The 13314-nt window shown below is 42.7% G+C and overlaps 1 protein-coding gene across 21 annotated transcripts in view; it reads right to left on the reverse strand.

The window, feature by feature from the left end:
• ARPP21 (cAMP regulated phosphoprotein 21) overlaps positions 1 to 13314 on the reverse strand; it is a 237674-nt gene that overhangs the window by 38410 nt on the left and 185950 nt on the right. For 19 of the 21 annotated variants that reach the window (XM_081931048.1, XM_081931049.1, XM_081931050.1 and 16 more), the window contains 4 exons: positions 11867 to 12097; positions 10577 to 10740; positions 8398 to 8502; positions 5125 to 5382 (listed from right to left, as the gene is read on the reverse strand). In XM_081931048.1, coding sequence (XP_081787174.1) covers positions 5125 to 5382; positions 8398 to 8502; positions 10577 to 10740; positions 11867 to 12097 — 758 coding nt within the window. The remainder of the gene's footprint in view (positions 1 to 5124; positions 5383 to 8397; positions 8503 to 10576; positions 10741 to 11866; positions 12098 to 13314) is intronic. The other 2 variants (XM_081931042.1, XM_081931043.1) reach the window with 1 other exon arrangement.

A 13314-nucleotide genomic window follows, 5' to 3' on the forward strand; every position in this document is an offset into this window, starting at 1 on the left:
TCTTCCTATCTGTTGCTGGCAGCGACCCCTGTTTTGCGAAGTCAGCTGAGCAATGCTGCTCCACCCCACTGGCTGCTACTGCTCTGGGATCAATTCATTAACATACAGATTGAAAAGATTTTTGATCTAGCACATGGGTAGGCAAACCAAGGCCAGGGGCCGAATCCGGCCCAATCGCCTTCTAAATCCGGCCCTCAGACGGTCCAGGAATCAGCGTGTTTTTACATGAGTAGAATGTGTGCTTTTATTTCAAATGCACCTCTGGGTTATTTGTGGGACATAGGAATTCGTTCATTTCATTTTATTTTTCAAAATCTAGTCCGGCCCTCCACAAGGGACAGTGGACTGGCCCCCTGCTGAAAAAGTTTGCTGATCCCGATCTAGTATTTATATATGGCACCCTGATCAGTGTAAATAATTGTCTGCCAACCTGCACGCTCCACAGTTCTAACCACAGATTATGGCGGCTGACCCTATAAAGAGCAGCGGTACTTTTGAGAAAAGCTGTTGCCTCAGGCCTTTGCTCAAAATGTAGTTTGGTATGAAAAATTCAAAGCGAGAATTGCATGTGCATGAATCCTGCCTTCTACTTATGCCACACTTACAGCCAGACTCCAAAATGGGATCTTCCACCAAAATATGGTGTGTTGGGCTTTGCCTGGAACACCATAAAATGCGTCATAAACATAATGGGATTCCAAGCACGCTTCAAACCTTCTTCGTAATTTCTTCACCAACTATGGCTATTAGAACTTGAAGTCTAACATCCAAGCAAAATTGATGTAAGTACAAATGTGAAAACCGATGCCAGTTTAGTCTATGAGCTGGCAGGGTTCTGAGTGAAGGTGAACGTTTTGCAGTGAAGCGTGAAAATAACCTGAGAAACCACTTAGCGGCAAATGTTCATCATAATAATTTTTTTAATACTGCTTTGGCTCTTTTTCTCCCTTCCCCCTATCCTATCTGTCACAACTCGGCCACTGTGGGATACTGAAATGCATCTGTGATGTTTGTTAACTTTTCATGATTGTAGGAAAACATTACTGGCTTTGGGACAGATACAATGAAGATAGGTCAGTACTGATCAGGACTCTTGGCTAAGAGGGCTTACAGATCCTACATACAGCCTGAAATCAAGTATCTTATCATTTTTAGGCTGCTTCTACTTTCCAGCAGATTTAGGCTGAAAGAGAAAATCAGCACTCCTTGCCGCCCTCAAAATGTGTGCTAAACATTAGTCAGTTAGTAGATGATATTGTTTATGCCCAATAATACAGTATGAGCACAAATCACACAACTACAAAATGCACCAGACCAGGACAAATCTATAATGTCCAGAATTTTAAAATACTTCTTCCAGTAGCATCCCTAGGGTTTGGCAGTTGCACTATCCAGAAAGGTTGCCGTTATCTTTCTTGTCACTAGTGCAAACAGCACCTCCCTATAGCTGATGCACTTATTGACATCTGCCAACAGACATTTAATTTTCAAATCATCTGGTTGACCTTCTAAGGAGATCTGAAAAGAGGAGGTAAGTTTAACTCTGGGTGAGTCATACAATGGGCAATTAATATCATTAGTATCAGAAGCTGGATTGGAAGGTGGTGATTGAAAGCACTAATATGGCTTTCCCCACATTATCTGACTTCCATGTCCATGGACTTCGTACCTGGAGTGGATTCGTACCTTGCCGATTTTTGACCCTGGCAGTTCTTGGTATGGGATGTAGTCACAGGAAGGAGGCTTCCATGAAAACCTAATTGTGTATCAGTCTTATACTTGTTATATCAACTGAGAATGTTTCCCTTTAAGACTGGTCTATTCTAGGGGCTTTGTTATACCAGGGTAGAACAGAAAAAAGGGGAGAAAGAATGAAGATTCACTCCGCATTGCTAATGGTCTTATCAGTGGCGTAGCGTGGGGGGTGCAGGGGGGCCGGCTGCACCGGGCGCAACACCTGGGGGTTAGGCTTAGGGGGCGCAAATCCACGGGTTAGGGGGCACAAATTACTTGCCTTGCCCCGGGTGCTGGCAACCCACGCTACGCCACTGGGTCTTATAACTGCATGCTTCAGTACCACACTTAAGAAGTCTATTAAAAATTGGTGGCTCACCACACATACAAAACACTTATTTTGAGATTTTTCTGGTCACTGCATTAACATATGCAAAGTTGCTGCACTAGAAAGCCAATTGATGCAGCCATGACCTACAAATACCAAAATGCTACAGTTTTGGCTCACAACCTTTGACAAATAGAAATGGTCTTAATCAAGGTGCAATGAGTTCCAGGTGCAAGAATGTCCTTGGCGATGCTATGGCTTTGGCAGAATGGAACAGCATACACAAAAGCTCACAATGTCCTTGGAATGTCACTCTTAAGGCTTGCACCTTGACACGGAGAATAAAAAAGGCCGCCAAGGATGCATGGGGTGTCCTGAGATGAACAAAGAGTAAGTTGAAACGTGGCGGTTCAGCCTGTCAGCCATCAGACCAGACTGCAGCAGCACTTATTGTGCAAACCCTACTACAGGTAAGTGTGGCTTGACAGCACTCAGTGAGGGAGTGAAAAAATGTTATCTCAAGCAAGGGCAGTTAATATGGAGCAAGGTGAAAAATTTGCTCTCACTGGCTTTTATAATTTTATGACAATTCCCTCATACACTTGAATGACCAAGAAACGCAGCCAGGCTGGATAGCTCAGTTGGTAGAGTGTGAGACTCTTAATCACGGGCTTGTGCGTTCAAGCCCCACGTTCGAGCATTTCAGGGGGTTGGACTAGATGACCCTTGTGGGCCCTTCCAACTCTGCAATTCTATGAAACTATGAATACAGAAGGTATGTCTGTTAGAGGCTGGACTTCCTAGATGTTTTAGCCTGTCAAAGCAGTTTGTGATGTGGTTTTTCATCAAGTCCATTCTGTCTGACTGCAGCATTAATTTGCATGTTGTTGTTTTTTAAAGTACAGAAACCTGTATTTAAATATGAACTTTGATGTATATTAAAATAATATTTTATTTCAATGTACGTATTTCTACACATATTTTATCCTAAAATACCCAGTTTTAATGCATTCTGGTATGCCTAAATTGCAAAGTCCAGAGAACTGTAAAATTCATAATGTAATTACATTCTTATCTGTGTATTAGTCCAAGAAGTCAGCTTGCTAAAAATGTGAACCCAACAAAATTCTCTGCTCCTGCTCCCCCAACACAATTAGCAAGCTCTGTTTGTCCTAATGACAGGGGTTTTTGATACCACTTTAAAAATTGTTGCTGTCTTCTAATAACTAGGCTCCTTATTTTAGAATGACCCCCCCCCCCAAATTAATCTGTGAGCAGCAGGCACTGAGAAAAAATTAACACAATTACTGGAGGTATGGAGAGAATACTTCCTTTAGTGCAAGCATGAATTCCTAGAAGTAACACCTAAGGATAATAACAGCAACATAGCTGACAACTGTACCTGTCCTAGTCAAAGGAAATAGTTAACATAAATAAAGCAAGGGGGAGAACTGTCATATTTCTTTATTTAAAAAACAAACCCCACAATCCCCTCCCCAATGTTTCTGGACATTAAACTGGGAGAATGAAAGAGAGATGTGCTCTTTGGCTGCCGTTTGCTGTAATTAAGCTTTGAAATCTAGCGTTCTAATAAAAAATGCATATGGTAAGAGTTGACTAGAAAATTCCCTGGACATTTTGCTTTCCCTTTCCTTATTCTGTGAGGATTCTCAGGATGCAGACAGGGAACTTTGGTGGCAAACAATAAAGCCTAATCAAGAAGACAGAACACATTAGAGATCTGCAGTGCCTTACATGTTCAAGTTAATTAAATATGATTCATGGCTAGTGCTTCCGCTAGATGCTATGCAGAAGCTCATACACGGGAAAGAAGGGGAACCGTGGATCATCTTTGTTAATAATAGTATGCAGAATATATCACGAAGCACAGCATGTGTCCAAAGCCCTGGACTGAAAAGACTGACTGGTACATGCACATACATCACTTGAGCTCTCATCACCAGGAGTGCAAACTTGACTAAAATATTGGGGGAGACCAGGGAAGCCCTGCCCTGCATAACTGATCACAAGATGCGGTGCATGCAAAACATTTGAATGGCAATGCCGATCAACTTGGGTGGGGCTGCCCTCTCAAATATTTTATGGGGGGGGGGGACCAAAGGGAGTTGGCTCCCATGCTCATCACTGTAAGATTCAGCAATGATAGCTCTCAGATGAATGTTTGGGACTTTCCATTAACATAACTGTATTCCCATCTTCATGCATGGAAGATGTTACATGATGCTATGGTCCATGAGCTGTGGCATAGGTGTGAACCTGACCATAATCATAGAACTGCAGAGTTGGAAGGACCCCGTGGGTTGTCTTAGTCCACCTCTCTGCAGTGAAGGATTCTTTTGCCCAATGGGGGGGAGGGATGAACCCAGGACCCTGGTCTCATGCTCTACCAACAGAGCTATTCCAGAAGAGTTGCTGAAATGAAGGAACCGCTTTCAGGGCGTTCTTCTTCACAATCAAGCAGTGCATAAATGTTAGGAAATACATAAAAAGTGAAACAAATAGAGAACCTACCCAAGTGACATCGAGAAAACCCCACATACATGCTAAATATTACCAGCCCAAACCCCTCCTCCCCTCTCCCCCATCTTCTTCAACCCCAACCTTATTCTGCAGGCAACACTCATGTCTCACATCAAATGTAAAAAAGACTCTACAACCTGAAAAAAGAGACAATGCACATTCTTTTGTAAACCAAAAATTAAAACAAATTATTTTTTAAGAAAAGTGAGTCCACATGGCTAGTTAATGCATTTGCTTGTCCACATGAACCTCCTTGTTAAGCAATGAGAAGGCTGATGGCATGTGATAACGTAAAACCAAACCAAACAAACCATGGGATACAAAACTCCGTCCTATCCTGCTATGTAAATTGACCTTATGAAAATTTCACTGCCTCAGGTTTTATGCATGTAGTGGTGACGCACCTCTGAAAATGTTCCTTGGCTGTCTTCACTTCCTTCAAGACTGTGCTACTGAAATAATGTAAAATGGATGCTCAAGGGTAGGGCGGGAGGCATAAGAAACCACAAATCTATGCTTACCTGAGCAGGTGGCGGCGGCTGTACATAACCCTGCGGTGGAGGTGCAGCTTGCAGTACTTGCTGGGATACGGGTGGACCTGAACCTGCAAAACCTCCGGGAGGGAGCTGCTGGTTGGATGCCATGACGTAACCAGTCTGTGGGGAAGACTGCTGTATAATAGGTGATGGGTAGACAGGACCAGAAGGCGAATCAGAGTTGTCTCCTGATGACTGACGACTTAAACTCATCTGGCTAAACTGTGTTGTCATGTCATCTCGCTGTGAGGCAAAAGTCAGTTGAAAATGATCAACAGAGATCTCTGCAGCGGATATTTAGAAAACAAAAAAAATGGGTTCAAACAAGCATGCACAAGAAGCAGGGGAAAAGTACATTTAAGCACACACGCACACAAACACAAAATTAAGTGAAAACAAACAAACATAATCCTAAAAGCAAGTAAAAACATCTCCATCACCCTCCCATTAAACCACTCCCCTTCCCGAATCTAAATGGGGAATTCTACATTTGTCTTGATGACACCTTGAAAAGATTCTTCTCTCCTGCTATTGATCTGACCCCATAACTCTTGATGGCAAAAGTTAATAATAACAGTTTCCCAGCCACCCCCAAAGGAAGATGAATGGTTTACAAACATACTTTTTTTAAAAAGGCTCCAGCAAATCCTAATTGTTTTTACTCAGAAGTAAGCCCCAGGGTTCAATGAGACTTACGCCCAGGCAAGTGTGCATAGGACTGCAGTCTAAGGGTTTTAAGGGGCCTGGATGTTCCACTGCTAATACACAAACACTTGGGCCACTAAAGCCACCAACTCCTTTAAGGAACCCAGCTAATCAGCCTCATTCATAGAAGTTCCCTGCAATGGCCACCTGGCTATGGAAACATATGTGCTTCCTCATCAATTCAGTGTCAATGATAACGCCTCAGGAAAAACTATTTCATAAGCAGAGCAATGAAAGTTGAGGCCTGTACTCAACAGTAGCTCCATACTGTAGCTGACTGCAGGGGAAACCAATTAATGAATGCAGGTTTATAAAAATATGACAATCTACCAAACATTCATCTTATCAAGTGTATTTCCAAATAATTCTCAAGAAGGCTAAAAATGCAGTTAATGGTATCTCACATTGCTGAGAAAATCTTTTATTGGGCATTGTCAGTAAAAATAAATAACTTTAAAAAGAATAAAATAAGTACTGGTTTTCTCTTTGATTTTAAACCCTAAAGGATTATTTATTTATTGTTGCTTTTGTCTCATTAAATGACTGGAGAAAATGTGTTGTTTTAGAATGACCTAGAAAATGAAGGGAAAGAAACAGCTGGGATGAAGGTCTAAACACACCTGCCAGCCTACCTAACCTATTAAAATGTCAACTGTAATCAACAGTAACTTAATTGCAATCCTTAAACTGCATGTCAAAGTTAGCTTCACACGGGCAGTTTGACTTTTACATTTGGGATGCCCTATGTCACAAGCCTCTAACCAGTGCAGAGCCCTAACTGCATCAATGTTTCCAGAGCTCATTCCCTGAGTTCATCTTTGCATCCTCTCAAGTTTTTACCTTGGGCAATCGCTTGGCTAGCATACCTAGACTGAGAATAAGAAAATGCCGAAGTCTATTTGGCTGTCTAGGCAAATCAGACAAGAGTTGGGGAAGTTACTGAACTTGACAAGCGCAAAAGTACATACGCCTGTGCTGGGGAACGATAAAGGAGTAACCTCTTCCAGCAGCAAATGGTCAAGGTCACCTTGTACGAGTCTGGAAGGCCTTTCAGGCATTCACTAGCTCTTCCCACATGGTCTCCTCAAGTGTGCTTAGTTATTTTGCGTTCTACTAATAAATCAAGTTTGTTCTTGCTTTGCCATGATACAGTAAGCCTCACTATATTTCTCTGCTATTAATCAGTGATGTAGCAGCTGTTTTTCGTGGAGTATGTCACAGAACATACCACAAAGAGAGCTGGTGCTCTTTGTCCCTCGTCCGAAATCCTGTCTCTGAGATGGGTATCTTTTTGAAATTCTTTGTGAGAAACCTGATGCGTCTTCAAAGAGATGCACCAACTCCCTACCGCCTTGTTTTGATATGGTTTTGCCCACACAATATTTTCTATGTTGCACTCTTGCATGTACAACGGCATGCATTCACACACAGCTCTTCATCGGGAAGCACTTTGTTGTTTGTGGTGCTACCTCTGCCGGCGACCATTGAGAGCTCCAAAGGAGACAGCCAGAAGTCTAACAGAAGCAATCACGTGCTCCAAGCCCCTATTTACTGAGATGAATCGGACTCACCACACCGCAGTTGGTGCTAGTTGCTTGGCCTAGAGTGCCTGATATACCTGTTCCACAGTAACCTTCACCAACCAAAGTCAGATCCCCTCCAGAGGGCTGGGGCGAAATGTGGAAGGGTTGGTTCTCTGCTACCTGGTTCCTAACTCCCCTCTGAAGTTCCTGCAATGATGATGATGATGATGACGACTTCTCCTCGTCACCTGACCTTTCCAGCTTCTTTGCCTACCCCTCTCTCCTTTTCTGACTGAGGAAGGTCCTGCCAGTACAACTGTGATGTTGGGATCCTTCTATACCTGCAGTGTAAACCCCAAGGTATTGCAACTCCTGCCACTGTACTGTAGGGGCTGAACTAAAGTATGTATGGGCATTCATTTCCTACTGCAAAGTATGTTTCCCTTTCACATGGCTGCAAGAGACCCCATGTTTCCTTTTTGAAAAGAAAAATCACAAGATTCATGCAAATATCTTCTGCGTCAACCACAACATCTTGTGGAAGCCTTACTGAATCCTGAAATTCAGTCCAATCTCTTACAAAACAAACCCTGAACTACTTCCTAACCAATGTCTATGAACTCAAAACACAAGTAGCTCAAAAACAAAACCACAGGTGTAAATGCTAAAAGGGGGAAATTATTCATGCTGGTGATGCTGTATCTTTAGCGCTCTAAACGCACATGAAAATAGCACAAATTGAACCAGGAGGTTTAAAAGGCAACCACCTTAGAATAATAATTCATCAATCATTAATTTGGGAAGGCAGACAAACACACGCTTCCGGGAATCTTGCACCGTTTTCTAGATATATTTTTTTGGCTGTGCAGGGCTAAGTGACAAGCAGTTCCAGCATCACTGAGTAAGACAAGAGATTTACAGCAATTATCTTCTGTTTCTCTCCTCTTCTCCAGATAGCAATGCCCCCAAACAGAAAGCAAGCTCCGACAATGTAATCAATCCACATAAAAAGTAATAAAATCTGTAGTACCACAGGAAACTGCTGTGTTGGAGACACCGCCAGAAGATGCTGAGGAGGATAGGAAACGCCTGGATACTGTACTGACTGAGAAGAAGGCTGCAGTGCCTGAACTGGCTGAGGCAGAAAGGAAACAGAACAGAAGCAGGGAAGGGAAAGATTCAATTATTGTCCTCAGACAAAGACAGACATTTCTTAATTTGAGCCAAGGTCGGAACAATAGCCTGCAAATAAAGATGACATCTTCCAGCTCATCTAGCATAGGGTGCAATAGGTCAGATATAGTTGTTTTAAGACTGCATTCCCCGCTCCTGCATGCCTGCAATACTAACTCAGTGGCGAAAAGCCTGTTTGATTTAACACTAAGAAACACAACACTTTCCAAGGCAATGCTGATGTAGTGCTCTTTCTTGGATGATGTGAGGGCTTGTACAACTGTGCTGGCATTGGGACTGATGTGGAATTTACTGCTGAGGAGCAAGCCATAGAAATGGTCCTTTGAAAATGTGTACTTAGCACCCGTGGGTCCGTCCTTGGTGTGAGTCTCTTATATTACTGGGGGAAACTAGCAAGGATCCTGTTAACACTTAGCTTTACTGTGCACAATCTAGCAATAACAACCAGGATGCAATCGCCATCATGCCCATTAGGAGAAAAAGCTGGGTCACTTAAATAAAGGTTCTGCATATACTCTGCATTTCTACAAGTTTAGTTCCCCACCACCATCTGCCTCAGTATCTGGAGATATGCGTGCGAATAATTTGCATGTCTCCTAGGCATTATTAGCATCAGAAAGGATGTTAGCTACATCATGTCAAATTCAGTGACAATTAAATTCCAAAGCAAATTTGTATCTCAGATAGGATTGTTCCTCCTCCTTTTCTTTTGTTTGGCAGAGCAGGCAAATCTTTTCCTAGCATGGAGATCACTTCCCCCCCTTCCAGTTTCACAGGAGCTCTCTAGCTAGGGTCCTCCATTATGTGCCCCCCTCCATTGGCGTAGGGGAGGGAGGCTGGCAACAAGAGAATGGGTCATTTCAATGGTGGCCCACCATTTGTGGAATGTTTTCTCCGGGGAGGCAAACCTGGCACCATAGATTTAAATGCCATGCAAATACCATTTCCCCCCTGCGCTTTTGGCCTCTCCTAAGTGCACTGTGTTTTCATTAACTGTGCATTTTTGAGTTTTTTATTTGAATTGTTCTGCTTTTAGGTTTTTATTGTTGCTTTAAATAGGTTTTAATGTAAATCACTTTGAATGGATTTATGTAGGATTCAGATTATGATGGGGTGGGGTGGGAGGCAGGGGAAGCAGAGAGCGCCAATGTCTCAAACAAACGGATGGCTCACAATAAAGGACCCCTTCAAGAACATGCATAGCCACTGCTGAATTGGCCTTGTGGATGGGAGACATTATATACAGAAGTGCTGTTTACCTATGGAGGAGGTACATGCGGCTCTTGGAAGGCTGCCATGGTAATGCAAACAAACCTCCTAAATTACCGTATTTTTTGCTCTATAAGACTCACTTTTTCCCTCCTAAAAACTAAGGGAAAATGTGTGTGTGTGTGCGTCTTATGGAGCGAATGCAGGCTGCACAGCTATCCCAGAAGCCAGAACAGCAATGCTTTCATTGCGCAGCAATCCCTCTTGCTGTTCTGGCTTCTGAGATTCAGAATATTTTTTTCCTTGTTTTCCTCCTCCAAAAACTAGGTGCATCTTGTGATCCGGTGCGTCTTATAGAGCGAAAAATAGGGTATAACAGTTTGGACAGTGAGCAGGAGAAATCCATTATATTTTATAGGCTCAGAGGGGTGCACTGGACGACCCCTTGCAAAGCTGCTGAGGGAAACAACTATTTGTGTGTCATCTGTAAAAGTTGTGCCTTAGAGTCCTCAGTGTTTCAAGGTGTCACTGGATGCAAATCTTGCATGATGTGCTACTTCAGTGCCTTAACTGCTCCTTGTCTGGCTTGCTGGAGTCTCCTTTTTTGGAGGTCTTTAAGCAGAGGCTTGACAACCATATGTCAGGAGTGCTCTGATGGTGTTTCCTGCTTGGCAGGGGGTTGGACTCGATGGCCCTTGTGGTCTCTTCCAACTCTATGATTCTATGATTCTAAGAATAAGGCAGCACCAAATAGACTCACACTGGAGCCATAGCTGCTAGCATATAGGCAGACATTTCCCCCTTACCTGCGTGACAAGGTGACTTGTAATTTGTTGCTGTGGTTGCTGCACAGGTTGCTGGGATGAAGGCGGTTGCTGAGACTGTCCAACTATCTGGCTTCTAATAGGCTGTTGACTGCTGGGTGGGTTGTATATTGCAGGTGTACCATCAGGGTTTACAAATGGTTGACCTGGAGCAAATCAATCTTTAATGTGCTTTTCAAGACAACTTTGCAAAAATAGAGCAACCACCAAACAAAGAACTAGCGCAACACATTTAATTCTCTTACAAATGTATGGATATCTTCCCCAAACCCTTAAGTACTGATTAATGGAAATGTTCCAAGTTCAAAGCAACAAAGTTAGATTTATTTATTTTTTGCACCGTTGAGACCTTTTCTCTTAAAGTGCACTAAATCAGAAATTACAGAATCTGAATAAATTGTTAAGTTCACTATGCTTGGTCTTCTCTAAGACAAATGAATTGAGTGAACAATTAGTTAAGAATGCCTCCTTCATTCTGTGATTCTATAAAGGAATGGCCATATCACTTAGAGATATAGGTAGGTAGCCGTGTTGGTCTGCCATAGTCGGGAAAAAAAAATCCTTCCAGTAGCACCTTAGAGACCAACTAAGTTTGTTATTGGTGTGAGCTTTTGTGTGCATGCACACTTATTCAGATACATATATCAGTTAGTTCAACTGACTGATTAAGAGTGCAATCCTACATGCCTTCTTAGCAGTAAGACCAAATTCAAAGGGACTTACACTCAGAAAACTGTATATAGGATTGTAGCCTAATGTGGAACTTTAACTGATCTTTAGCTGAAGCCATCAGATATTAGTTCAGCATAGATAGATGCTTTCTTCCTTTTGAGAGCTTATGACCCATGCTGATCTTCTTTCAAATAATAACTGCATTCCAGTAAGCTCTTAATGCATTAAGGGCTCTTAATGAAAAATTTAACTCCAGGTATCCATTCGCTCCCTCTGGGCTGACATGCTATGTATTAGGTCTCCACATTTTTCTTTTGGTGGTACATTATTAATGGCGCTGTTCACTGCTCATGAAATACCTATTCAGTGCATAGTTTACTGATGAGGTAGTTTCTTTGCCCAAAAGAAGGAACCCTGTTTGGACATTGCCCTTCATGTGATTGTAACCTCACCTGTAGATCCTCAAGGAAAGATGTGGTCTCTCACTGCAAGATATCTGCCTCTTGGAAACTGTAATTTCTGTTTTAGTAATGATCAGCACCCAGATTTTTCTATGGGCTGTGGTTTGCCAAAATATTAGGAAACATGAAACCAACTGACCTGTGTGTGGATTGAGCAGGATACTTCCCGGTGGAATCCCTGCAGCTTCAAGTGGAAGTATGATGTAGCTGGTGTTGTTTGCTACTACCTGGCCACTTATTCCATTGTCTGTATAGGGAACATTGCTCGAAGAGGTGGCTGTAACTCCAGGGACAACTGATGCACTTTGGAGAGGTTGATGTGTTCGTGACAGAGATCCTGAGGACCCAGCACTGCTGGAAGACTCTGAACCTGAAAAAAAAGCCAGGTTTACTGTAATAAACACTACATCCACAGGGTAGACAGGGCTTATGGACTGAGCAACAGCCACATTACTAAGTAACTTATATAAAACAAATTATTTATCTGTAACCTCCTCCAAAGCATCCCCCCCCCAACTGCAATCTTGGATGAGTTTGCAAAGCCTGCTAGTATCGCTTGGGGAGCATGGTTGTGACATGCAACAGTGCAAGCACCTCATCCAACATGGAATAGAGAAACCTGTGGGTGGCATATATTGCTGACGAAAATTTCATGTTACAAATGAGAGCTAACTCATGATCATTGACCAGGTATAATATGGCTATGCTCTACCATGTGTGTGTATGTTTAAAATGCATTTGATGACATCCAGTCAGCTGGTTTGTAGAACGGACTTATGCTCATGCAACCGACTTTCGATTTCTCCCTCCCTTCCCGCAGTCCCTGCTAACCAACCAAAAATCAGCTCTGGAAGGCTGGGAGACCCTCCAGAGTGTATTCAAAGCTCGGGGGCTACAGGATGGAGGAGAGGAAGTCTCATTGTGCTGGTGGAAGTCTGCTTGCACAGCTCTGGGTATTACCCATGGGGCTGGATCTAAACTAGTTATAACATTACTAGTAGAATGCAGCAGCTTTAGCTGACTTCCTAATTGCAAGCCAAGGTCGGTGTCACGGTGGGATTCTAGGCTTGTTCAACATGAAGCAGGATCTGCACAGGGCACCCAGAGTCAAAGCAGCCCCACCCCCCAAAAAACACCTTGTGGTATCCAAAGTACATGGTCAGCGAGCAAAGCCAGGGATAAGGTTTGCCAAAGAGTGGCAAGATTGTGAAGCTGCTGTTGCAGTAGCAAGAGTGTTACTGGCCCAGAAATGGAAACAACAAGAAATACCGACTGTGGAAGAATGGAGAATGAAGCTGTTGGACTATGCGGAGCTGGACAAATTGACAGGAAAGATCAGATACTTAAGAGACCAAAAGTTCATCGAGGACTAGGAGAAATTTGTGGAATATCTGGAACATATAAGTGAGGGTCAGATAACGCTAATGGGATTTAAAGAAGCACTGTGAAAGACTAAGAAATGTTGTCTAAAGGGAATAGAAAGAAAGATATAAATAATGTCAATATAAAATTAAGAAATGCGTAATTTAAATTATAACTACGGATGATTTACAGATAAGCTGGAGGAAGTCCTGAAAAGGAATATGT

This window comes from Podarcis melisellensis (genome assembly GCF_964234715.1).
Source record: "Podarcis melisellensis genome assembly, chromosome: 12".
In the NCBI taxonomy this organism is placed as follows: domain Eukaryota; kingdom Metazoa; phylum Chordata; class Lepidosauria; order Squamata; family Lacertidae; genus Podarcis; species Podarcis melisellensis.